Source organism: Nycticebus coucang, chromosome 13 (assembly GCF_027406575.1).
Source record: "Nycticebus coucang isolate mNycCou1 chromosome 13, mNycCou1.pri, whole genome shotgun sequence".
Taxonomy (NCBI): Eukaryota; Metazoa; Chordata; class Mammalia; order Primates; family Lorisidae; genus Nycticebus; species Nycticebus coucang.
This window is the reverse complement of record NC_069792.1, coordinates 21,054,363-21,080,261: the sequence shown is the minus strand read 5'-3', so window position 1 is coordinate 21,080,261 and position 25,899 is coordinate 21,054,363. Positions and strand designations below refer to the sequence as shown.

General features: G+C 41.5%; 2 protein-coding genes across 3 annotated transcripts in view; one reads left to right on the top strand and one right to left on the bottom strand.

Moving 5' to 3' along the window:
* Nucleotides 1-853: 853 nt before the first annotated feature.
* TRAM1 (translocation associated membrane protein 1) overlaps nt 854-25,899 on the top strand; it is a 49,246-nt gene continuing 24,200 nt past the window's right edge. For both annotated transcript variants that reach the window (XR_008373787.1, XM_053558713.1), the window contains exons 1-6: nt 854-1,237; nt 13,286-13,349; nt 15,550-15,671; nt 15,796-15,912; nt 18,102-18,160; nt 20,963-21,047. Coding sequence is in view for 1 of the 2 variants with exons in the window: in XM_053558713.1 (XP_053414688.1) it covers nt 1,115-1,237; nt 13,286-13,349; nt 15,550-15,671; nt 15,796-15,912; nt 18,102-18,160; nt 20,963-21,047 (570 nt within the window). In the remaining variant the exon portion in view is untranslated. The remainder of the gene's footprint in view (nt 1,238-13,285; nt 13,350-15,549; nt 15,672-15,795; nt 15,913-18,101; nt 18,161-20,962; nt 21,048-25,899) is intronic.
* On the bottom strand, nt 19,532-20,004 carry LOC128563454 (cytochrome c oxidase subunit NDUFA4-like). The gene has a single exon (XM_053558714.1). The coding sequence runs from the start codon at nt 19,950-19,952 to the stop codon at nt 19,704-19,706; it is 249 nt and encodes an 82-aa protein (XP_053414689.1). The 5' UTR covers nt 19,953-20,004; the 3' UTR covers nt 19,532-19,703.

Genomic DNA, 25,899 nt, shown 5'->3' with positions numbered 1-25,899 from the left:
AACAAAAACACGTCCTTAAACCAGTGAGTAATTCCACCAAAGGTTCCATCAGAGTGAACCTGCAATAGAGGCAAGTCTATTCCTGAAACAGTGGCAGTGAGTTGGGGGAAGAGGAACAGAATTGCCTGGGTTTGGTGATAGACTGGAGAGGGAAGGGTGCGTAAAGGGCTCAATCTGGGATGATTTGGTTTCTAGATTTGTCAAAGGGGTAAAAGCGAGGCAATTCATCAGGAAAAAAAATACAAAGGGCTCTTGGTTTAGGCAAAACGATGAACGATAAGGCCAAGTCTAATCCACAATCCTTTTTGACTATCTCCCCAAATTACCAAGAAGTGTTGTTAATTAAAAAAATACAAAGCAAGTAAACCCAAACTAATCCTATCATTTTCAGTGTGAAGTGAGGATGGAGATGGGGATAAGAGGTGGGTGGGCCCCAATAGGGCCAGTTTGGTTGTTTTAAGCTAGTCCAAATTTGCAGAGTAGAAAAAAGTTCTCAAGAGTGTTTAACTCTGCTTAACTTCTAAGGAGGATGCTAAAACTGGAGAATATGCCGTACCCTCGTGCAGTCAGACAGTATTCGCACTTTTAGATTATCTTGCGGGTGTCTGTGGTTTAGGGAAGTGACAATTAAGTGTGGAGGAAGCCACTGGCACCTAAGCCCCAGGGAACCGGGAGCGAGGGGCGGTCCCGCAGCGGTCTCAGCCCGACTCAGTGCGGGAAGCTCGCGCCTCAAACGACTCCCAACCCCCGGCCTGGAGCCGAAGAGGGGCGCGCCGCTCCGGTTGCTGCACTTTCCCCGGGGTGGACCAGCGGCCTCCGGCCCCCAGGTGGCGCTGTGGGCTCGCAGGGGCGGCGACGGCGCGAGCGAGCGCCGTCTCCCTGGTGCGCATGCTCCCCCCTCCCCGCTGCGGGCTAGCTTTTTTTTTTTTTTTTTTCCCGGGCGGCCCCGGCGGCTGCGTACTGGCCGTGGGATGGGAAGTGAAGCCCCAGTAAGCGGCTGCGGCGGGGCTGTGAGGAGCAGTCGGGGGGAGGCGGCGGCGGCAGCCAGTCGGTGAGCAGCTGGGAAGAGCAGAGCCGGGGCGGAGCACCTGCAGGCACGGGCGGTGGCCCCACCATGGCGATTCGGAAGAAAAGCAGCAAGAGCCCTCCGGTTCTGAGCCACGAATTCATCCTGCAGAATCACGCGGACATCGTCTCCTGTGTGGCGATGGTCTTCCTGCTGGGGCTCATGTTCGAGGTGAGTCCTCCCTGCGCCCCAAACGCCCGCCCTGCCGCCCCCTGCCCGGGCCCGTGCTGCCAACCCGGCCCCTCAGTCCTGGACCTCTGGGGGCCCAGGCCGGGGGTAGGTGCGGGCCTGCCCTGCCCCACACCGGTGGCAGTTCCCCCGTGGCCAGGCTGGGGACGGGGAGCCCGGGTGGGCCTCGTAGTCGCCCACAGGGGACTGGGGACCGTGGTGTCGTCCTCTTCTCCGACCCGCCGCCGCCCCCTCCCGCCGGCCGCGCAGAGCGGTTCCTGGTTCCCGCGAAGGGTTACGTGGCAGCCGGCGAGGGGCCGGCGGGCGGGCAGGCGGGGGCGGCCCCTGCTCTGCCGAGCTGGCTCTGGGAGGGTGGGCGGATTTGGAGGTGACGGCCAGCCTCGGCCGTGGTGAGTGCCCCGGCAGCCAAGGAAAAGTGAAGGCCGGGTCCCCGGAGTCCGGGGCGTATCGGCCCCGAGGCCACAGGCCTCAAGTGACAGGGGTGTCCCTGGTAGGACCGAGATTGGGGTGAGCGAGAAACAGACGGAGTCGGGCATCTGCCTGCTTGAAGGGCGGTGGCCGCTGGGCACTAGCACACTGAAGGCACACCCGATTGTTTTCTCTTAAACTGGTATTATTACTAGACAGTTATCGAACTTTTTGCCCTGACTCTTGTTTTTGCCTTAAAGAAACATAAATCGAAATTCTGCACAGTAGTGCCAGAGAGTCGACTAATTTTGTTTATTGAAGTAAGAGAGGATGGGAATGTCAGGAGTGTGTAAATTATCTTCCCACATATCTAGTATTTTGATGACTTACTTAACAGCTGTTGAACGTGGGTAATAAACTTTGCAAGGTGAACGTGTAACATCCTACGTTTTTTCCCAATACACACGCCTATTCTTTTTCTTCCTTCTATTCCTCTGTAACCCCTGCGGCTCATCAAATATACTAATTATTTTTACTTATTTATTGCCTTTCCTCCTTTCTCCTGGCATGTAACCTAAGTAAGGGCAGAAATTTTTATTTGCTTTTGTACCAGTCTGTTTCCAGCACATAAAAGAGTGCCTGGGACAGAGGAGGTACTTAATAAAAAAACAGGAGCAACAGTAAGAATCTTGGGGGAAAACTAATGCAATCAGACTGTCAGTGACCAAAAGGTGAATACATTTCTTTTATTCTTATTTTTCAAATCTTCTAGACTCCTGAAAATAAATTTAAATGAAGCCCATTTGGTTTTTTAAAATTTTATTATTTGATAGCTTATTATTTTATTTTTGCTTCTCTTCAAATGGGCTTTTCTGCATCTATTAATAGATATTTTATTCTTGATAGGGTGTGTCTGAAGCCAGTGCTAAGGAGGTAGGTATAGTTGAAAGGTGGGTAGAAGGGAACTAACATATGTCACAAGCAGTGCCTGTGTCATTTACTACTAGGTGACCCAAGTCTGAAAGTCAGTTCTGCTCTGTATAAGGAGATAATATCACCTATACTACCACTCTTAACAGCGATTGTTGAAAGATTTTTATGATAAGGAAGGCACCTAACAGTTTACAAAGCATTGTAGTAAAGTATTATATTACTAGGAATATAATACTAAATATTTGTACTCATTTTTTGAATTTGATATTTTTGTATACTTTCTGCTTTAAAAGTAATACTTTTGTATATGCAATATATTCAATAATTTTGTGTAATTTGCCAGAACCCCTCTCCACCTGGTAAGAATTCCTGACTTTAAAACAATTTAGGAGAACTCTGACCTGCAGCAAGAAATATTTGAAATGTTTTAAATAAAACATAAATCAGAAATTCTGACACTTAGAAATGGCATTACTGGGGGCAGCACCTGTGGCTCAGTGAGTAGGGCACCGGCCCCATATACCAGAGGTGTCAGGTTCAAACCCGGCCCCTGCCAAAAAAAAAAAAAAAGAAATGGCATTACTTTGTTTTTATGTAAACTATTTCACGTTCTCTTACTACATTTATAGGGAAGTTCACCACCTTCACATTAATGACTTTTTAGCAGCAAGTGGATTTTCACCTTTATATAAATCTGTAAAATTTACAAGTCTAAAAGAACACAACAAAAATACTAAAGTTTTTAAAGTCAGTTCAAAAGGAAGTGTTGAAATGGCATACAAAAGAAGGAAATGTATGCAAGTTTATTTTTGTTACCATATGTTAAAGAGATGGAATTTGAAAGCATGTTATCTTATGTATGAGAAATTACTAATTAGGTAAGTTTTGCTATTTGACTTTTAGAATACTTGGCTGCTGAATCTCATAGTTAGCATAATTATGGAATTACAATATTTGTGCTGGAATAATAGGGAAGTTGATGTTTTCTCAGAACTCTTTTTTTTTTTTTTGTGGTTTTTGGCCTGGGCTGGGTTTGAACCCGCCACCTCAGGCATATGGGACCAGCGCCCTACTCCTTGAGCTACAGGCGCCGCCCAGAATTCTTAAACCTTATGTGTAAATATATTGAGGAAATATCAGAGGATTTATGGCAGAGTTGACAAAGAAGTAGCATACTGTGTTACTAGCCAAAATTAAGAGGCAGTATAGATACACTTACAGAAGCATGGATTCTGGAGCTAAGAGGTTCGTGTTCAAGTTAAGGCTCTGCAGCTTGCTGACTGGCTGACCTGAGACATCTCAGAACTTAAGTTTATAAAATGGGGCTTATTGGTTATTCTGAGATTTAAATTAACTTATAATGTAGAATAGCTAATTCAGTGTTTGGCTTATAAGAGCTATGCAATAAATGGTAGCAATTATTATTCCTTGGAAACTCATCAAAGTTACAAAACATCCTTTTTATATGAGAAAATGGCCCAGGAGTTAGCATCTAAATGTATTTTGTATACTGAAGAGGCTGATAAAGAATTAGTTTGCAGGAAATGCAAGAGTTTAGTTTCCAGACAACTTGATATTACCAAAAATTACTTGTGAATTTTGAAATCAATTTTTTGTTATTGTCAATATCTGTCCACATAATACAAATAAGATGTATAGTTAATGGCTTCATATTTGAAGTAGGAAAATTTCAACAGTGAAAAAATGTAAGAATGCTGGCCAGGAGCAGTGGCTTATACTTACAATCCTAGCAGTCTAGGAGGCCAAGGCGGGAAGATCTTTGAGCTCAGGAGTTCCAGACCAGCCTGAACAAGAACAAGACCCCTTCTCTACTAAAAATAGAAAAATCAGCCGGGTGTTGTGACAGGCACCTGTGGCCTCAGCTACTTGGGAGGCTGAGGCAGGAGGATCACTTGAATCTAGGAGTTTGATGTTGCTGTGAGTTAGGCTGACACTATGGTGCTCTAGCCTGGGGCAAGACTCTGTTCAAAGAAAAAGGTGTAGGAATACTTAGAAAGCTTTCTGAAAGTGAAAATGTGGAAGAAAGATAAAGAATAAGGGGTTCATGAAGGAAACATTTCCTACTACCCTGTTTCCCCAAAAATAAGACATCCTCCGAAAATAAGACCTACTTACAGGAAAGATAAGACGTCTCCTGAAAATAAGACCTGGCACATCTTTGGGAGCACACCTTAAAATAAGACACTGTCTTATTTTTGGGGAAACAGGGTAGAAGGGAGTTACTTTCTTTTTGTGTGTGTGTGTGTGGTTTTTTTTGGCCGGGGCTGGGTTTGAACCTGCCACCTCCAGCATATGGGACCTGCGCTCCTTGAGCCACAGGTGCCACCCGTGAGTTACTTTCTAGATAGATGTTCACTAATCTATAGGATGTGCTGTACAAGTTCTGGCGACATTTACAGTTGACAGTGATCTTGGAAGAGTTTTAGAGGTTTGGGGTTTTTTTTGTTTGTTTCTGTCTTTCAGAGTCCATTGAGGGATTTTATTGTTAAGTATGTATTACATCCCTGATTTATTTTATTTTTATGCACAATTTGTCTTATGCTAGTGTTTTATTTATTTAGAGATGAGGTCTTACTGTCACCCAGGCTGGAGAGCAGGGGGGCAATCATAGCTAACTGCAGTCTTGAATTCCTGGGCTTAAACAGTCCTCCTGCCTCAGCCCCGAGGTAGCTGGGACTGCAGGTGTACATCACCATGTTCAATGCCAATGTTTTCTTTCCTTCTGTCTCTTAAAAAAAATTTTTTTTTTATTTTCTTTTTTTTAGAGACAGGATCTTACTATGTATGTTGCGCAGGCTAATCTCTAACTCTTGGCCTCAAGCTATCGTCCCAGGTTGCTGGAATTTCAGGCACAAGCCACTGACCCAGTCTCTTGTTTCTTTGGTTTTGTTTTTTGAGACAGAGCCTCAAGCTGTCACCCTGGGTAGAGTGCTGTGACATCACAGCTCACAGCAACCTCCAACTCCTGGACTCAAGCGATTCTGCTGCCTCTGCCTCCCAAGTAGCTGGGACTATAGTCGCCCACCACAACACCCAGCTATTTTTTTTGGTTGCAGCTGGCATTGTTGTTTGGCGGACCTGGGCTGGATTCTAGCCCACCAGCTCAGGTGTATGTGGCTGGCACCTTAGCTGCTTGAGCCAACAGGTGCCAAGCCTGTTTTTTTTTTGAGACAGAGTCTCACTATGTTGCCCTGGGTAATGTGCCATGTCGTCACAGCTCACAGCAACCTCAAACTGCTGGGCTCAAGTGATTCTCCTGCCTCAGCCTTCTGAGTAGCTGGGACTACAGGCACCCACCATAATGCCCAGCTGTTTTTTTTTCTGTTGTTGTTGTTGCTGCAGTTGTCATTATTGCTTAGCAGGCCCGGGCTTTGGTATATGTGACCAGCACCCTACTCAGTGAGCTACAGGCTCCAAGCCCTAGTCTCTCATTTTTAGGAACGTAATTTTATATAAGCTGATGAGCAGTGGAATTTGATATTAAGAATTGTCCTTACCTTTCAGGGATCTAGTCCATGTAGTAATCACATCTTCCTTTAACAAATGTAAAATAGTTAATATCTCAGTACAACACGAAAACATACCAATCCCAAAAACATACCAATATTTTGGTAACCACTCAAAATATTATGGGCCATGCATGGTGGCTCATGCCTGTAATCCCAGCACTCTGGGAAGCTGAGGCGGGAGGATCCCTTGAGGCCAGGAATTTGAGATCAGCCTGGGCAACACAGCATGATTCCATCTCTATAAAAAATGTTTTTTAATTAGTTGAGCATGGTGGTTTGCATGTGTAGTCCCAGTTGCTCAGGAGGCTGAGGCAGAAGTTTGAGGTTGCAGTAGCTATGATGATGCCACTGGACTCCAAATTGGGCAGCAGTGTGGAACCCCATCTCTTAAAAAAAAAAAAAAAAAAAAATGGGGCAGTGCCTGTGGCTCAAAGGGGCAGGGCGCCGACCCCATGTGCCGGAGGTGGCGGGTTCAAACCCAGCCCTGGCCAAAAACTGCAAAAAGAAAAAAGATATGATAATTATTACGTACAGTATAGATTTAGATAATTCATTAGAGTTCACAGTAACCTATTCAAAAATGACTCTGAATAAGTCTCGTTTTTTTCTTTAATGGGTGAGCAGCAGTATAAATGTCCAAAACTGTTACAAACTCAGTTACTTTTACTTTTGAGTTGAGTGTATTCTATATTTCTGTAGCAAATTTTTTTTCAAACTAACTTATCTTACTCTTAATTGTGATATTGGTTTAAGGCTATGCTGGCTAAAGTGTGGGGCTTAGGAGGCCTGGAAATGGGAGCATGATTACTTGTTTAGTTTTTCTTTTTTTTAATTTTTTTAAAATTTTTAATTTCAGCTTGCTTGTTCATTCTTCTTCATTTGAAGTACTCTTTTTTTGTTGTTCATTTTCTTTCTTCTTTTTTTTTGTAGAGACAGAGTCTCACTTTCTGGCCCTCGATAGAGTGCCGTAGCCTCCCACAGCTCACAGCAACCTTCAACTCCTGGGCTTAAGCGATTCTCTTGCCTCAGCCTCCCAAGTAGCTGGGACTACAGGCGCCCGCCACAACGCCCGGCTATTTTTTTTTTTTTTTTGGTTGCAGTTCGGCCGGGGTCGGGTTTGAACCCGCCACCCTCAGTATATGGGGCCAGTGCCTTACCGACTGAGCCACAGGTGCCGCCCCTTCTTTCTTCTTTTTTTCAATGTTCTTCCTCTGTTCAATGTTCTGATGCTCTGTCCCGTTGCTTCCCCAGTAGCTGGGATTACTAACTCCCACCACAACATCTGGCTGTTTTTGATGTTAGTAGAGAAAGAGTCTTACTCTGGCTCACTGCTGCTCATAGTGGTCTCGAACCTCTGAGCTCAGGCAATCCACCCGCCTTGGCCTCCCACAGCACTGGGACTACAGGCGTGAGCCACCACGCTCGGCCTCGTTTAGTTTTTCTATAAGGCTTTTGGGGGTGTGATTTTTCTTCTTCTCTCTCCTTTTTTTTTTTTTTTTCCCCAGAGTCTCACTTTTTGCCCAGGCTAGGTATGTCAGCCTAACTCACAGCAACCTCAAACTCTTGGGTTCAAGTGATCTTCCTGCATCACTTGTAACTAGAACCACAGGCACCTGTCACAACACCTGGATAATTTTTTTTTCTTTTTTTATTTTTTTGTAGAGACCGAGTCTCATTTTATCGCCCTCGGTTGAGTGCCATGGTGTCACACAACTCACAGCAACCTCCAACTCCTGGGCTTAGGCGATTCTTTTGCCTCAGTCTCCTTAGTAGCTAGGACTACAGGCACCTACCACAATGCCTGGCTATTTTTTTGTTGCAGTTTGTCTGGGGCCGGGTTTGAACTCGCCACCCTCGGTATATGGGGCCGGCGCCCTACCGACTGAGCTACAGGCACCGCCCTTTTTTTAATTTTTTGAAACAGTCTCACTTCACTCTGTCTCCCAGGCTAGAGTGCAGTGATATCCTCACAGCTCACTGTAACCTGAAACTCCTGGGCTCAAATGATTCTCCTTCCTCAGCCTTTCAAGTAGCTGGGACTACAGGCATACCTAGCCAATTTTTTTCCATTTATTATAGAGATGAGGTTTCACTCTTGCTCAGGCTGATCTTGAACTCCTGAATTCAAGCCGTCCACCCAGTTTGGCCTCCCAGAGTGCTAGCATTATAGATAGGAGCTACCTTGCTGGGCCTGTAAAGTATCTATCTATTTAACAAAGTTTTCTTCACTGTGATAATGATCTTGTATTAAAACTAGGAACAAAGATACTGCGGGTGGAGGGCGGAGATTGTGCAAGAGAGAAAAAGACATATGAAGTCTAAACAGAGATAGAAAAAACAAATTTTATCTAATAACCAATCAACTTTTTCAGAAATAATCACATAAAATCAGTGTTATCCTGGAAACTCATGCCATCATTCTGCTCTAATGAATCCTCAGGAATGACCCAAATCTTCACACAGTAGTCATTAGCCTTTACTCCTCAAGTGATTTTATCTATCCCACTTCAGCAACCCACTTTAGTGATTCTGTCCTGCAGGCCTGACTGATTTCCAGATCCTGGATTTCAGGATCTTGAGTCCCAACCTGCATTTCATTCTACTATTCATAAGCCAGTTCTCTATGTAGTCCAAGCTTTTATGCTCCCTTGGGCCCCTTTCCTTTTCCTGATTAAGTTAGCTCCCTCATTGGTCTGCTTTTCTTCCTACAGGCATTACTCTGCTATCTGCCTTTTCTTTTCTTTCTTTTTTTTTTTTTTTTTTTGAGACCAAGTCTAACTATGTTGCCTTCAGTAGAGTGCTGTGAAATCACAGCTCACGGCAACCTCAAACTCTTGGGCTTAAATGATTCTCTTGCCTCAGCCTCCCGAGTAGCTGGGACTACAGGCGCCCGCCACAATGCCTGGCTGTTTGTTCTTGTTGTTGTTGTTGTAGTTAACAGTTGTTGTTTAGCAGGCCCGGGCTGGGTTTGAACTTGCCAGCCCTGGTGTATGTAGCCAGTGTCCTAACCACTGAGCTATGGGCACTGAGCCTATTTGGCTTTTCTTGCTTCTCAATCCACAGATCGCTCAGGGTACCTGGAGAAGGTCATACACTCGTGCTGATAATATTGCAAATCACGGTTTCTGATCTCAGACATTAATTATATCCAGGGATCTTTTTTCTTTTCCTCGCCAGCCCCTTTCCCTAAAGGAACTACAGCAGAACCTCTTCAGTTTGACTACTCAAGGGACAAACTGGCCAGCATATGAAGGTGGTCAACTTGAGGACCTAGGCCTCCTGTACTGATATGTACATGTGGTGTATGTCTAGTCTATCAAAATTAGGCCAACTGGAGGTAGTCAGTAAAAGTTTATCAAGTGTAGATTTCTTCAGTGTCCTGTCTTGAACTTAATCTGTCTCATCCTTTACTACCTTTTTTCCAATCCAAGAGGAAAAGGTATTCAAGAGTATACTAGTACTCTGTCCTTAAAATGTTGTTCCCTAATATTCTCCCATCTATTATCCTTTTTCTAGCTTGTGTTTTTTTTTTTTTTTTTTTGTAGAGACAGTCTCACTTCATGGCCCTCGGTAGAGTGCCGTGGCATCACACAGCTCACAGCAACCTCCAACTCCTGGGCTTAAGTGATTCTCTTGCCTCAGCCTCCCGAGTAGCTGGGACTACAGGCGCCCGCCACAACGCCCAGCTATTTTTTGGTTGCAGTTCAGTCGGGGCCAGGTTTGAACCCACCACCCTTGGTATATGGGGCCGGCACCTTACCGACTGAGCCACAGGCGCTGCCCTTGTGGTTTTTATTTTTGAAATTTTTTGTTGAGTTGAGGTCTCACTATGTTGCCCAGGCTGGCTGGCCCTCAAGCAGTTCTTCCACATTGGCCTCCCAAAGTGCTGTGGTTACAGGTGTAAGCCACTGCACCAGACCTTAGCCTGTGGGGTTTTTTCTTTTTCTTATTTTTTTTTTTGAGACAGAGTCTCACTTTGTTGCCCTCGGTAGAGTGCTGTGGCATCGCAGCTTACAGCAGCCTCTAGCTCTTGGGCTTAGGCAATTCTCTTTTCTCACCCTCCCAAGTAGCTGGGGCTACAGGCGTCCACTACAACGCCCGGCTATTTTTTTGTTGCAGTTTGGCCGGGGCCGGGTTTGAACCCGCCACCCTTGGTATATGGGGCTGGCGCCCTGCTCACCGAGCCACAGGCGCCGCCCTAGCCTGTGTTTTTAATGTCTTTCTTTTTTTTTATTTTTATGTATTTATTTATTTATTTATTTTGGCCGGGGCTGGGTTTGAACCCGCCACCTCTGGCATATGGGACCGGCGCCCTACTCCTTGAGCCACAGGCGCCGCCCTTTAATGTCTTTCTTTTCTCTGGCACTTTTCTAGTTGTCCCCACACAAACACAATCTCTCCTATCTTAAAAACAACATGAATCTTGACCTGGCATCTCCTGGATACCACTTTGTCCCTCTTGTGTTCCTTAGTCCACTGCGACGCAGCTTCCTTTCTCACCACTTCATGGGACTCCTCAAGGCAGTGGCCACTGATGACTTCTTCAGTTGTCCAGGATGCTGCACTCTTTCCCTGCCACATCTCTTTGGAAACTCTGACCTTGTTGACATAACTTTTGAAATGTTTCCTCCGTGGCTTTGAGGTGCCATGCTCTCTTCATTCTCTGTCTTATCAATTCTTCTTAGTTTTGGGGACTTAGAGTCTAGGCTTTTTCTGGACAGTACCAGAGCTCTGATACTGTCCTAATTTCTACAAATACTATGCGCTCTTTATATACAACTTATGTTCTGTAAATAGAGACTCCTAAATTCTTACCTAAGTTAGGTTTTCTCTGCTGAGTGCTAGACATAGGTTTTTGCTGCTTCCTGCTCTTTCTACCTGTATATCTCGCACAAATTTCAGCTATAAGCATCAATAATCTCTGACCCTTTCCTCTTACTTAACCGAACTCTATTTTGCCTCATAAATGCATCCTCCATCCTGCTACCATTGCCTTGGTTCAGACCTCTCTGTCTTTCATGCAGTCTCTTGCAGAAGCCTTACTCTTGGCTGCCTGCTTACTCCAATTCATATTTTATCTGGTATTTATTCAGTAATATTGTTTAGTCACCTAATATGCATCGGGCCACATGCTGGGTTCTGTTTTTCTTTTCCTTTCTTTTCTTTCTTTCTTTTTTTGAGATTGGATGTTGCTCTTTCTCAGGCAGGTCTTGGAACTTGATGAGCTCAAGCAATTCACCCACCTCGGCCTCCCAGAGTGCTAGGATTATAGGCCCGAGCCACCACACCCAGCCACCCCATGTGACCAGCAGAAACAGGGGACGGTCCCAGCTGTTTTAGAACTTATTTTCTAATGAGTAAAACAGAAATAATAATAATTATATTATTTTTGGAGACAGAGTCTGACTTTGTCACCCTCAGTAGAGTGCCATGGTATCATAGTTCACAGCAACCTCAAACTCTTGGGCTTAAGAGATACTCTTGAGTAGCTGGGACCACAGTTGCCCACCACAAAGCCCAGCTTTTTTGTTTGTTTGTTTGTTTTGCAGTTTTTGGCCGGGGCTGGGTTTGAACCCGCCACCTCCGGCATAGGGGACTGGCGCCCTACCCCTTTGAGCCACAGGTGCCTCCCAAAGCCTAGCTGTTTTAGAGATGGGATCTTGCTGTTGCTCAGGCTGGTCTCAAACTCCTGAGCTCAAACAGTCTACCCGCCTTGGCCTACCAGGTTACAGGTGAGAACCATCGCATCTGTCTGGGCCAACAGTCTTTCCAAAGACTGAAAGTTAGGGATGAATTACACAATCTTATCTAAACTTCAGAAGACTACTCTGGTGAATTAAATTAACTACCTGATGATCTGTGTCTGTGAAGGTGCCACAGAAATTAGGGCACCCTTGGTTTTTACGTTTGGGGACATAGCTTGTGATATTTTTGCCCCTGATCTGCTACCCTGTTTCCCCAAAAATAAGACATCCTCTGAAAATAAGACCTACTTACAGGAAAGATAAGACGTCCCCTGAAAATAAGACCTAGCGCATCTTTGGGAGCACACCTTAAAATAAGACACTGTCTTATTTTCGGGGAAACAGGGCATTTGAGGAAGATCAAATTGACTTGATCTTTCTTTTTGTCTTTCTTTCTAGATAACAGCAAAAGCTTCTATCATTTTTGTTACTCTTCAGTAAGGCAACAGTCTTTCTAAAGACTGAAAGGCAAAAATAAACTTTCCCCTCCTTAAAATTCTCTAGTTTTGCTATAATAAATTTTAAACTCCTTAGTTTCACGAATCAGGTCCTTTCTAGCACTCTGTTTCCAGTCTCTTCCACCACTCCCTGAAGTGCAGCTGCACCGGCCTGTACTGCTTACAGCACCTTCACAATTTCTGTTTCTACTACCCATGCTGCCCTCCTTGTCCTGCCTTGCGACCCTAGAGAACTTCTATTTTCCAGCAAGATACAGCTCCAGCACCACCTTCTCTGAGAAGCCTTTCCAGAACATATTCATTCCCTAGCCCAGGAAGAAAACTTGAAAGTCCATTGTTTATCCTGAGTACCCCCAGCATAAGCTGTTGGCACTTACTCTGGTTTGTTTACCTGTCCTGACATGCTTGAGCTTCACGTTGAAGATTATTTCATTCATCTTTGTTTCGTCCTTGTCTAGCCCTGTACTCAGTGCCTATAAATGTTAAGCGTTCCACTTCACTTTATCAATAGGTCAGTTTAATGTTAACTATGGTAGGTGTGGGGGAGATTAATACATACATCACAGACACTATCTTTGGTCTGTTTTTTTCATGTTAACTGTGCTTCCTTTTATCAATTTATATTTAAATGGGTTTTGGTAGGAATTTTGTGTTCATTGCATAGGCCTAGAATAGAGCATGATTATTTATCAAAGATGTTTTACTAGAACTGCAGGATGTCTCTTTTGAAATCTTAAAGTTAGGGATGAATTACACAATCTTACCTAAACTTCAGAAGACTACTCTGGTGAATTAAAATTAACTCCTTGGTGATCAGTTGTGTCTGTGAAGGTGCCACAGAAATTAGGGCACCCTTGGTTTTTACGTTTGGGGACAGAGCTTGTGATATTTTTGCCCCTGATCTGCTATTTGAGGAAGATCAAATTGACTTGATCTTTCTTTTTTCTTTCTTTCTAGATAACAGCAAAAGCTTCTATTATTTTTGTTACTCTTCAGTACAATGTTACTCACCCTGCAACAGGTAGGTAATTTTTTTAAAAATTTTCTGTTTAAGTGTTCAGTTGAACAAACATGCACATTTCCATGAACACTAGATTCTACATTAATCATCACAGACTTCATCCATAATCCAACTGAACATTATTTTGATTTTGTAATGCAAGATCTAGTGATTTTGGTTGACTTAGTCCTGTACGCTATATGAAAATCAGTTTTATGGATTTAATACATTTTATTCATTTTTGTGAATGGGTTTTATATATTTTATTTATTTATTTATTTTTGGAGATCAAGGCTCATTTTATCACCCTTGGTAGAGTGCCGTGGCATCATAGCTCACAGCAACCTCAAACTCTTGGGCTCAAGCCATTCTCTTGCCTCAGCCTCCCAAGTAGCTGGGACTGCAGGCACCCACCACAATGTCTGGCTATTTTTGTTGCAATTGTCATTGTTGTTTATCTGGCCCAGGTGGGTTCGAACCTGCCAGCCTCGGTGTATGTGGCCAGCATCATAACCACTGCTATGGGCGCCCAGCCAAAGTGTCATTGTTTAGTCAGAGCATCTAAAGGTACTACATTTAGGTTCAGTTTGTCTGACCTATAAGTTATGTTTTGGACCTATAATAACAGTCCTTTTAAGTTTATTTTCACTTTTGTTGTGCTCTACTTCTAACAATTATTTTGATTAGAGAGAATGTTGGTAAGCTCTAGAAGTTATTATAGTGTTTACACTTTTATTTTCTGCTTCAGAAAATGTTATTTCTTCTAGCTGGGCATGGTGGAGGGCTCCTGTAGTCCCAGCTATCAGGAGGCTGAGACAGGAGAATCACTTGGTGCCAGGAGTTTGAGGCCAAGCTGAGCAACATAGCAAGACCCTGTTTCTCACACACACAAAAAAAATTAAAATTAGCTGGGCATGGTGGCACATGCCTATAGTCCCAGCTACTTGGGAGGCAGAGGCAGGGGGATTGTTTGAACTCAGGAGTTTGAGGTTGCAGTGAGCTGTGATTGCAACATTACACTCCAGCCAAGGTGACAGAACAGGAGACTGTCTCATTAAAAAAAAAAAGTCATTTCTAAATTATTCTGTGTGGAAATCAAGTTGTTATTGGGAGTGATTGTAATTGAAGACATTAATATGAACTAGCATAAGTGATAGATGGGATATTTGGTAGTTTATAAAACAGTAACATATTAAGGCAGTAAGGGGGAGGATTTAGAATGTAAGGTTACATAGTATACAACACTGAATTGGGATTTTGTTCAGTTATACATACTTTTGCAAATGTTTCATTTAGTGACTTAGATATTAGGTTATTCACAATTACAGTGTTGTTTTGAAATTTTGAATTTGCCAGAGAAGAATAAAGATTTTTTTGCCTAAATGGTCCCATAAATAAATAAAAAGCTTGAGAACAAGAAGTGTGAGCAATTCACAAGTATTTGATAAAGCTTATTTTGAAAAATGATAGCAATTGCAAGAATTAAAAACAATTTAAGTACTAGTTGCCTTTATCTCTACTTAGAGATACTGCTCATAGATCTGCTGCTTAAAAGGATTATTATTACAGGTCCAGTTTGTCCTACCTATAACTTACAGGTCAGAAATAATTGGAGGGGAAATCTGCTTTTCTGTTTGTTTTCTGACAGAAAAACAGATCAAGTCAGTTTTTCCATAAGAGTCATAATGTAGGGCGGCGCCTGTAGCTCAAGGAGTAGGGCGCCGGTCCCATATGCTGGAGGTGGCGGGTTCAAACCCAGGCCAAAAGAGAAAAAAAACCACACACACACAAAAAAAGAATCATAATGTAGTGTCTACTTTGAAAGTAGAGGTAGAAAATTTCAAAAGTCTTTTGACAAAAACCGGCATGTGAGCTAAGTACTACGGACAACTTTGTCAACCTACTTACACCCCTGGAGTAATACCCGTCTGTTGAATGTAGCCTCCTTGCTCCTGTTTTGTGGTCTTTGATGGCTGTAACTAACATATGTCAAGTCTTTGTGAGTAATTTCTAAAGCTTTAGATTTCTAGATAGTCTCTTGATTGTCTTTGCCCATACAACCCTAGATATCCAGGAGCAAGTTACTTATGTTTGTATAGAATTTTTTTATCAGGTTAATTTTCTTTTGTTTTCATAACTGTATTGTATTAGTGCTGTTTTATAATCTTATGTATAAGATTATGTATAATCTTTATGTATGTATGTCCTTTTTGGCCTTCAGAAGAACAAGCTGCTGAATCAGCGTCTCTTTATCACTATGGTGTCAAAGATTTGGCTACAGTTTTCTTCTACATGCTAGTGGCAATAATCATTCACGCCGTAATTCAAGAGTATGTATTGGACGTAAGTATGCACCCTTAGAAATCTGTACTTTGTAAAGTACTAGCTCTCCATACTCTGATAGTCATATATTGAATGTATTTTTATAGTCTTATTTTTAATTACTAATGACTGTTTTTATTTTTAGAAAATTAACAGGCGAATGCACTTCTCCAAAACAAAACACAGCAAGTTTAATGAATCTGGTCAGCTTAGTGCATTCTACCTTTTTGCCTGTGTTTGGGGAACATTCATTCTAATCTCTGTAAGTATGTCTCGTGTTGTTCCGCTTCCTCATCTGAGATTAGGAACTCTGCTAATGAATAGGATAAGTTAAGAATTTCAGTGATGGGGCGGCGCCTGTGGCTCAGTCGCTAAGGTGCCGGTCCCATATACCGAGGGTACAGGGTTCAAACCCGGCCCCGGTGGAACTGTTACAAAAAAATAGCCGGGCGTTGTGGCAGGCACCTGCAGACCCAGCTACTCGGGAGGCTGAGGCAAGAGGATCACTTAAGCCCAGGAGTTGGAGGTTGCTGTGAGCTGTGTGACGCCACGGCACTATACCGAGGGCCATAAAGTGAGACTCTGTCGCTACAAAAATAAAGAATTTCAGTGATGAATCTGCTTTCATTAGTTTTTTATACACCAGAATTTCTAAACTGTGTTTAATGTTTCTGAAAGCCTTATTCATAGAGATTTGTTATCTCTGTATTAGCAAAAGCATAGGATGTTAGTGATGCTCTACTAGGTTACATGAATTGTAATGTTTCCAATCATTTCCTCCTTTAAAAACTAAGTAATTTAAAATGTATAATTTTTCCATTAAGGCAATTAAAACCTTTCAGAAAAGACTTTCTGAAACAAAAACAGGCATACAAGTTCTAACAATTAAGTTGATGAACTCATCCTGGAAAAAGTTTTACCTATCTCCTTGCTGAATAGCATCACCTTCGAAGTACTCCCATTGAGAAGCTATGCCAACACCTACCCCACTCTTCAGAATATTCTTAGAACTCTTTCTCTGGAATGGCCATCAGAGCTCTTGACAGCACACAAAAACACACAACAATGAACTCCACCACCACAAGTCCATATGAACACAGCTGTGAAACACTGATATACCAAGATTATGAAACCTTACTGAGCTGTTTGTACAGTGCTGCCAACACAAGTGCATGATGGCAAGTTTTCGAACTTGCCAGGCCTTGTGCAACATAAATCTAGTAGTCATTTAGAAAAAGAGTTCCAGAATTGCTTTGGTGGGTGGAGTAGGCACTGGCATCAATGCATAGCTTCCCAGACAGTACTTTGAAGGTGACCATAGTGATATTCAGGTATGTAGTAGCCCTTTTTCTAGGATGAGTTTGCAAACTTAATTGTTGTACCTCATATATGTTATTGGTAATAATAGTCCCTTAAATTTATATGGTGTTCTATGATTTATGTACTTTTGAGTTTGTCGGACACACAGGTTTTTTTTTTAATAAGTATGTTAGAGATACTGGCATGAATGACAGGCAATGAATTTTTAGGGTACAACAATTAATGTTGAAAATAAACTAAAACTCACCTTTTCAATCTGGTGCTCATTTCATTTTACTATGCTGCTTTAATAATACTGTATAAATACATGCAAATTTTACTTTAAAATCTTATAAATTTTTTTAAAAACAGAGAGTTACTAGCCGGGCGTTGTGGGCGGGCGCCTGTAGTCCCAGCTACTCGGGAGGCTGAGGCAAGAGAATCGCTTAAGCCCAGGAGTTGGAGGTTGCTGTGAGCTGTGTGAGGCCACAGCACTCTACTGAGGGTCATAAAGTGAGACTCTGTCTCTACAAAAAAAAAAAAAAAAACAGAGAGTTACACTTCTGTGCAAAAATATTCTTATAGAATATTTTAATAGATTTTATTTTAGTCACTTTAGATTTTATTTAATTTGTTTTTTTACTATGTAGTAATTCTCACTGAATAGATCTAGTTATCTAAGAAAAAGATTCAGGTAGTATTTTATGGGCATAAATCCATAAAATTTGGCAATGCTGTGATCCTTTATCTTCTGTGAGGTGCTGCATCTTTTCCTGAAATCTATTATCTGATCTAAAATGAAATTCATCTCTTTCACAGCTGTTGTACCTCTGTTAATGTACCATTACTGTTTATTCGTTGTTTTATGTTTGTGTATTTTTTTATTCTACTGGATTGAAAGGTTTTTGAAGGCCAGTAATTATGTGTTACTTGATTCTGTATCTCATTCATAACATTGATTTTCACTTTGCTAAAGTAAGTAATTCAAATTAAGTTGAGAATAACCAAAACAATTATATAGAGTTTGACTTTAGTGGGCTCTTTGGAACCTGATATGGAGAACTGTAAATGTTTAAGAAGTGAAAATATTGTCTTATTTTCCAAGAAGTTTGCATTGTACTCCTAAGTTAATTTTTATGTCTTCTTTCTTAGGAAAACTACATCTCAGACCCAACTATCTTGTGGAGGGCTTATCCCCATAACCTGATGACGTAAGTTATTTCTAGCAGGCCTTTTTTTGTTAAGCACTAAAATCATGTCAATATTAACCAGAATTTCTTCTTGTTATTTTTTTAAGATCTTAGACAAATTCATAAAAAAGGTAAAACTGTATCTTTGACAGTCCTACTGCCATAGAAGGAAATTTCTAGGCAGTTATGGTGGATCACGTCTGTAATCCTAGCTCTCTGGGAGGCCGAGACAGATGGATTGCTTGAGCTCAGGAGTTCTTGGTCCTGAGCAGGCGCAAGACCCTGTCTCTATTAAAAATAGAAAAACTAGCTGGGTGATGTGGCAGGCTCCTGGAGTCCCAACTACTCAGGAGGCTGAAGGAAGAGGATGGCTTGAGCCTAAGGGTTTGAGGTTGCTGTGAGCTACAGTGATACCACAGCACTCTACCGAGGGCAACAATATGAGACTCTGTCTCAAATAAATAAAAAAATTCCTGTGTACTTTTTTTTATGTATACAGGCAGTCCACAGGTTACATATGAGATAGGTTCTGTAGTTCTGTTGTTAGGCTGACTTTGTATGTGAGTTGGTATAGGTACATTTACCTCTTACCTGTAACAGCCTCCATTCCTAAGTGTAAGTTGTCAGTTGGATATTTGTAACTCAGAAACTGCCTTTATAATCTTTTCAACTTCTTTCTTAGCTTGAGACAGCTGATTTTAACAGTGGTAATACTTTTTCCTTTCTTTTCTCTTACCTTTTCTCCTCACAACTCCATCTTCTCCATACTTTTGCACCTTTTCTTTGATCTCCCCACCCCATTTCTTTCACTGCTTCCTTTCTCATCCTCTTCTATAAGCTGCTGGAGGTTAGGGATTGTTCCTCTTTATCTCTCTAGCCCCCAGGTTTCTATACAGTGCTGCCCAGGTATAGTGCTCAGTGGTTATAAAGATCTTCAGCCTAGCTCTGGGACCACTATTCCATGTTAATTTTCCTTGCATCGTTTTGGTTTATGTTTTATGAAGTATCTGTATATTGTTTTGATTGTTCTATAATTGTCTCCTTTATGTAAGTCTTGTCTTGTGCCCATATGGACCTATCAAAACTGTGTGTGTCTGGCAGCAGTAGGAACTATCTATTTTATATCCATTGTTGTGCCAAGTGCTTGTCAACTGAGCAGTGCTTAGTAAATACATTGTGATGAGAGAATTGGAGAAAAAGATACGAAGGAAAGAAGTTCCCTGAAATATCATGAACATGAATATCTTTGTTTTAAGTCCAACAATATTACCCTCTCTACGAAGGAAAGAAGTTCCCTGAAATATCATGAACATGAATATCTTTGTTTTAAGTCCAACAATATTACCCTCTCTACTGAACCATACTCTGAATTTTATTTTTTATTTTTATTTATTTTTTTTTTTTTCAAGTTTCGGATATTTATTAATCAGTGTAATCTTCAACACAATACATCAACATGATTTCATGCATTTAGAGGAAAAATATTTCCTGGTTAAGTGGAAAATTGTGCGGATGGCTTCTGGAAGACCTTCATTCTAAGCAGCTTTATTGTGAAACATTTGATTTAGAAGTCTGGACCTTCTTTCTTCAGTTTGCTATAATCCACATTCACTGAGTAGAACTTGTATTGATCAGTGGGACCCAGTTTGTTCCATGGTTCTGGATTATTCTTTCTGTCCCAACTAACATCTGGATTGAACAATGCCAGACACAAGACATACAGTGCTGCTCCAGTACCTCCAGCTCCAATAAATACGAAGAGGGGAATCAGGCTCGGATGCTTCTTGGCCTGACCGAGGATCTGGCAAAGCATGTTTGCGGCAGCGGCCTTTAGTCTACAGGGAAAGAAAAATAAACCTGTGGACTGCGACCTAGACTAAGTCTGCACTGGGGCTATGCAGACGTCCAAAGTCCATACTCTGAATTTTAAAAATTTTATTAGTTCAGTGAACTTTTACAAACATCATATTTATGTGGGACTGTATTCCCTTCTAGAGAAGGTGGGAAAGGGAGAATAAAGATGCAGAAAGGCTAGAGGGATGTAATGTAAAGAGAAAACTGATTATATCTCCTTGAGAACCCTTCTATGCCTTAATCTTGGCTCTGCCTCCATTTATTTAGGGCTGTCTCCATGTTCCAACCAGAGAGAGGTACCATTTCCCTAAGAAGAAAAAAAATCAAGAGGATATTTGAAATGGGGATTATCCCACTTTGGAGTGATTATTAATCTGTGCTTTGTTACTTTTCGCATGATCTTTTTGCCTTTCCTATTTCCTATTCCTGTTTTGATGAAACCACCTAGGACTGTGGGTTGATTATGTTTCTTATGTTTTCAGGAGCTGCCATGACATGCTAGTCAGGGTTAATTAACTATTAGACAGGAGCTCTGGCTCCTTCAGCTAGTTTGCTTGTTAACAGCCTTCTGCGGATAATATTGTTTAATCTAGAATTGACTGATAGTGGGAATATCCTAGGGAGAAGGGGAAAGCAGTTGTTGAAGAGTGGTTTCAAGGTATGCAGAATATTGTATGGAGTGATACGACACATGTAGCTACTTAGCATATTTGGATTTCCAGGACTTGTTTACTTTATTCCTTAAAAAACGATGCTTTAAAAGATAATTCTTTTTTTTTTCAAGGTTGAAATATACCGTTTTATTACCTAGTTTCTGAAATTCAGTAACTCACGGTGTAAGACAGAAATTCAAAGGAAAATAAAGAGCACATTCTGACAACACATAAAGATATTCAGATGCAATAGAAAAAGGTAAAAATTGATATAATCAAATAAGTAAAATACTCTTCACTTTGTTCTGTTGTGCAGATTTCAAATGAAGTTTTTCTACATATCACAGTTGGCTTACTGGCTTCATGCTTTTCCTGAACTCTACTTCCAGAAAACCAAAAAAGTAAGCTGGGGTTTTGTAGTTTTAAAAGTTTTTGTCATTTTTTTCTTTTTTGGAAAGTCTTTGTAAAATTAAGTATTTCCTCATGTCTTTGCTTCCTTCTCACTTCAGCTCTTTTGGTCCTTCTTCCACCATCCCCCCTACCTTTACATAAAGACTAAAATCCTTAAGTATGTCTTTAAAAAAATAAGTATTTTAACATAGAGGAGATTCTTTTACATTTGACATGCTGGTTGCTCATTTTACAATTACATTACTGGAAATGTAAATTAAAATTTGATTTTTAAAATGTAATATTAGGTGGGGGGCAGTGGTTCATGCTTGTAATCCTACCTCTCTAGGCGGCTGAGTCTAGAGGATTGCTTGAGCTCAAGGAGTTAGAGACTAGCCTGGGCAAGAGAAAGACCCTGTCTCTGCTTTAAAAAAAAATTACTCAGGCATGGTGGTGTCCGCCTGTAGTCCCCACTTACTCAGGATGCTAACGCAGCAGAACTGGTTGAACCCAGGACTCCAAGGTCAGTGGACTCTGATAATGCCACTGCACTCTAGCCGAGTGAGACTCTGTCTCAAAAATATTTAAATTTTTAAATTTTTAAAATAAAATGTGGTATTAGTCTTATCTTATTGTTTTTCATAAGTGAGGCAAAAGGGATTGGTCAGATTACTCTATAACTAACAGTTCTTTATGTAAGACCTCCCCCCCAAAAAAAAATTCAGTATTGAACAAAAAGTAAAATATAGTTAAATATTTACCAGCGTAGCCTTTACAGAAATGGGTGGAATGTTCCTTTTTTAGCAGTGTGGGAAAGATATTTATTTATTTTATTTGAGCAAATAATGGAACTGTTGGAGCCCTGTAATATCTCTTTCTAGTTAACCCTTAGTACTTCTGAAGTTGGGCTTCCACAGTATTGGAAAAGTCAACTTCATTTCCCTAATTTAGCTCTTTTCCTCTGCAACTTACACTAACTCCTTACTGCTTTAAACTCAGATAAAGCTGCCTACCTGCACTCAACAGGGTTTCTCCTGTCTGGGCCACCTCTTGCCTGGTTGCTCTGCATCTCTCTCTTTATGCTTCATTCACACTGATGTTCTCTAGTTCTATAATCCCAGCACATCTTTTTATTTTATTTATGAAATGCTATGTGGGATTTACTTCAAAATAATATTGGAATGGCTCAGCGCCAATAGCTCAAGCAGCTAAGGCACCAGCCACATACACCAGAGCTGGAGGGTTTGAATCCAGCCTGGGGCTGCCAAACAACAATGACGGCTGTAACCAAAAAAATAGCCGGGTGCTGTGGGCGGGTGCCTGTGGTCCCAGAGCTACTTGGGAGGCTAAGACAAGAGAATCGCTTAAGCCCAGGAGTTAGAGGTTCCTATGAGCAACCTCCAACTGCTATGGACACCACAGCACTCCCAGGGCGACAGCTTGAGACTCTGTCTCAAAGAAAGATAATAATAATAATATTGGGTAAAAGGCAGTGACGGGTATAGATAAAACAAGTCTGGTCATTCGTTAATAACTATTGAGGCTGGGTTATGGGTTTATGGAGATTCTTTATATTCTTTATCCTTTGTACATATATTTCTGTTTTTCTACATTTGAAACCTTTTTTTAAATCTCTTTACTTTGAGAAGCCTTCCCTGAATAGAAGTATGACAGCATGTCCAGTGACCAGTTTCTCTCTTCCTCCTCAAAAACACTTGTTTTTATATGTGCTGCAAATAGTTAATACATGGTTTAGGCACTTGATTTGCTACTGCTGTTGTGTTTGTGTTTTATGTGTTCTATTATCCGTCATCATTGATGTTGTCTGCTAAGATTAGAGAACAGCACCAAATCAGTGGCCATTTACTAAAGCACTTTAGGTCTTTTTATGTTGATTTCTTTTATGAAGTAGAATGTTTTTCCAGTTAAGTTGATTGTAAGGATTAGGGTGAAGATCTTTTATTTTTAAACCTTTGACTTAGAACTAGTGTAAGATAAAATTATCAGGCCTGCAGTTTCCAGCAGCCCTTCCATACTTAGTAAGCTCCTAACATGAGTCACAAATGTCCTAGAGCTATACTATCCAAAACGGTAGCACTAGTCACATCTCAATTAACTTTTAAAAAAAGACGAAGTTCACTTTCCTGATCACACTAGCCATATTTCACCTGCTTATTAGCCACATGTGGCCAGTATCTACCATTTCAGACAAGAGATAGAGAACATTTCATCATTGCAGTAAGTCTGTTAGACAGTCCTGTTCAGAATATCATAGTTTCTTGAAATCTTTGTAATGTGGTTCAAATATTTAAAGCTTTCTTCAGGTATTTGTATACTCAAGAACATAATACCATCATGTCTTTATCTTGTTCACTGACCGTGGTAACCAAAGAGAGATATTTCAGAGTAATTGTTCATTTTAGTTCCTGAAGCTCTTTTCTTACCAGTTCCTGCCAGATGGCATTTCTCCAGAAATGCAATCTAATTTTTATGGGATAATTTGCATAACTTAGAACTTAACTGAAACTATTTTTAACACCTACATATGACAGTTGAAAGTAACTGTTTCAAATGATTAACATAATTTGAAAGTAACAGCTGCATATGTGTTAAACAGTTCTTAAAATTTTCTCTATGAAAATTATTTTTGGAAGCAATCTTTACTGGAAGAAACTAGTAGAGTGTTTTGAACCAATCCTACAGACAAATAAAGAAAGGAAGACTTTGGCGGTGCCTGTGACTCAGTGGGTAGGGTGCTGGCTCCATATAATGAGGGTGGTGGGTTCAAACCTGGCCTGGCCAAATACAACAAAAAATAGTTGGGCGTCGAGGTGAGTGCCTGTAGTCCCAGCCACTCTGGAGGCTGAGGCAAGAGAATCAATTGCCTAAGCCCAGGAGTTGGAGGTTGCTGTGAGCTGTGTGATGCCATGGCACTCTACCAAGGACGATAAAGTGACTCTGTCTCTATAAAATAAATAAAAAAGAAAGGAAGACTCTCAGTCGTAGTTCAAGAGGTCTGTTAGTCACAAATAGTTTAGCTTCTTTCAAGGAGAAAATTTTAATTACATATGCAATTCTTGTTTTAATATAAATAGTATTCCATTTTGCCCACGAAAAGACTTAGACCATTTTTTAGCCAATTTAAATATATGTGCTTTAAGAAAATCATGAAATAGGGCGGTGCCTGTGGCTCAGTGAGTAGGGCGCCGGCCCCATATGCCAAGGGTGGCGGGTTCAAACCCAGCCCCGGCCAAACTGCAACAACAAAAAAAATAGCCGGGCGTTGTGGCGGGCGCCTGTAGTCCCAGCTACTTGGGAGGCTGAGGCAGGAGAATCGCGTAAGCCCAGGAGTTGGAGGTTGCTGTGAGCCGTGTGATGCCACGGCACTCTACCGAGGGCCATAAAGTGAGACTCTGTCTCTACAAAAAAAAAAGAAAAGAAAATAATATAAGTCATGCTGGGCATGATGGCTTACGCCTGCAATCCCAGCACTTTGGGAGGCCAAGGTGGGTAGACTGCCCATGCCCTGAGCTCATGAATTCAGAGCAAGACCCCATCTCTAAAAATAGCCAGGTATTGTGGTGGGTGCCTGTAGGCCCAGCTACTTGGGAGGCTGAGGCAAGAGAATTGCTTAAGCTCAAGAGTTTGAGATTGTTGTGAGCTGTGACACCACGGCACTCTACCCAGGGCCACATAGTGAGACTCTGTCTCAAAAAAAGGTGGGTGGGGGGCTAAGATGCAAAGTTGAATCTGAAAAGAAACCCTGTGGGTTTTCCTTAGCTAATGCCAAATGCCATCATGTCCCTAACTGAGTTGAGGTATAAAGACAAAAGATAAGGCCAAGGGCGGCACCTGTGGCTCAGGGAGTAGGGCTCCGGCCCCAAAAACCGACACCGCGATAGTGGCAAATTCAAACCCGACCCTGGCCAAACTGCAACAACAACAACAAAAAATAGCCGAGCGTTGTGGTGGGTTCCTGTAGTCCCAGTTACTTGGGAGGCTGAGGCAAGAGTCTCACCTAAGGCCAGGAGTTGGAGGTTGCTGTGAGCTGTATGACGCCATGGCACTCTACTGAGGGCGACAAAGTAAGACTCTGTCTCTACCAAAAAAAAAAAAAAGGTAAGGCCAAGTACAGTGGCTCACACAAAAGACAAAAGATAAGGCGAACTCAGTGGCTGAGTTGCGTTGATTGCTTGAACTCAGGAGTTCAAGACCAGCCTGAGCTCTTAAGAATGAGACCCCATCTCTACTAAAATTAGAAAAACTAAGTGGGTGTTGTGACAGTTGCCTGTAGTCCCAGCTACTAGGGAGGCTGACACAAGAGAATCTCTTGAGCCCAAGAGTTTGAGTTTGCTGTGAGATATACCATGTTACTTTACTCAGGGCAACTGAGTGAGACTCTGTCTCAAAAACAAAAAAAGAAAAAGAAAAACTTAACTTGGGCTTCTTCTAAAAATTAAGTTTTTCAATTCTCTTAAGTTATTATTGGACTATAAAGTGTTTTTCCAGCAAATTAGTTTTTTTACATTGACTTATACAAGTTTTTATGTAATAAAATGAGTTTAATTAGCATTTTTAAAACTAAAAAGCTTTCCTCAAAAATATTGAGTTTCCTTGGTATGTTTTCTTCTCCCACATTGGGACCATTGGTTGACTCATCTGGAGGTATATGCCAGTATTTCCCACACCTGGTCATTTACATGCCACCGTCCTATTTTACCATATTCACATACTACTAATCAATACTTTTGACCATATCCTTATTCTTTGCAGTAATACTCATGACGTTTTATTTTTTTATTTATTTAGTTTTTTTTGTAGAGACAGAGTCTCACTGTACCGCCCTCGGGTAGAGTGCCGTGG

Bases quoted from the DNA above. Each gene is read 5' to 3' on its own strand.
- LOC128563454 (XM_053558714.1), bottom strand. From the start codon at position 19,952: ATGCTTTGCCAGATCCTCGGTCAGGCCAAGAAGCATCCGAGCCTGATT.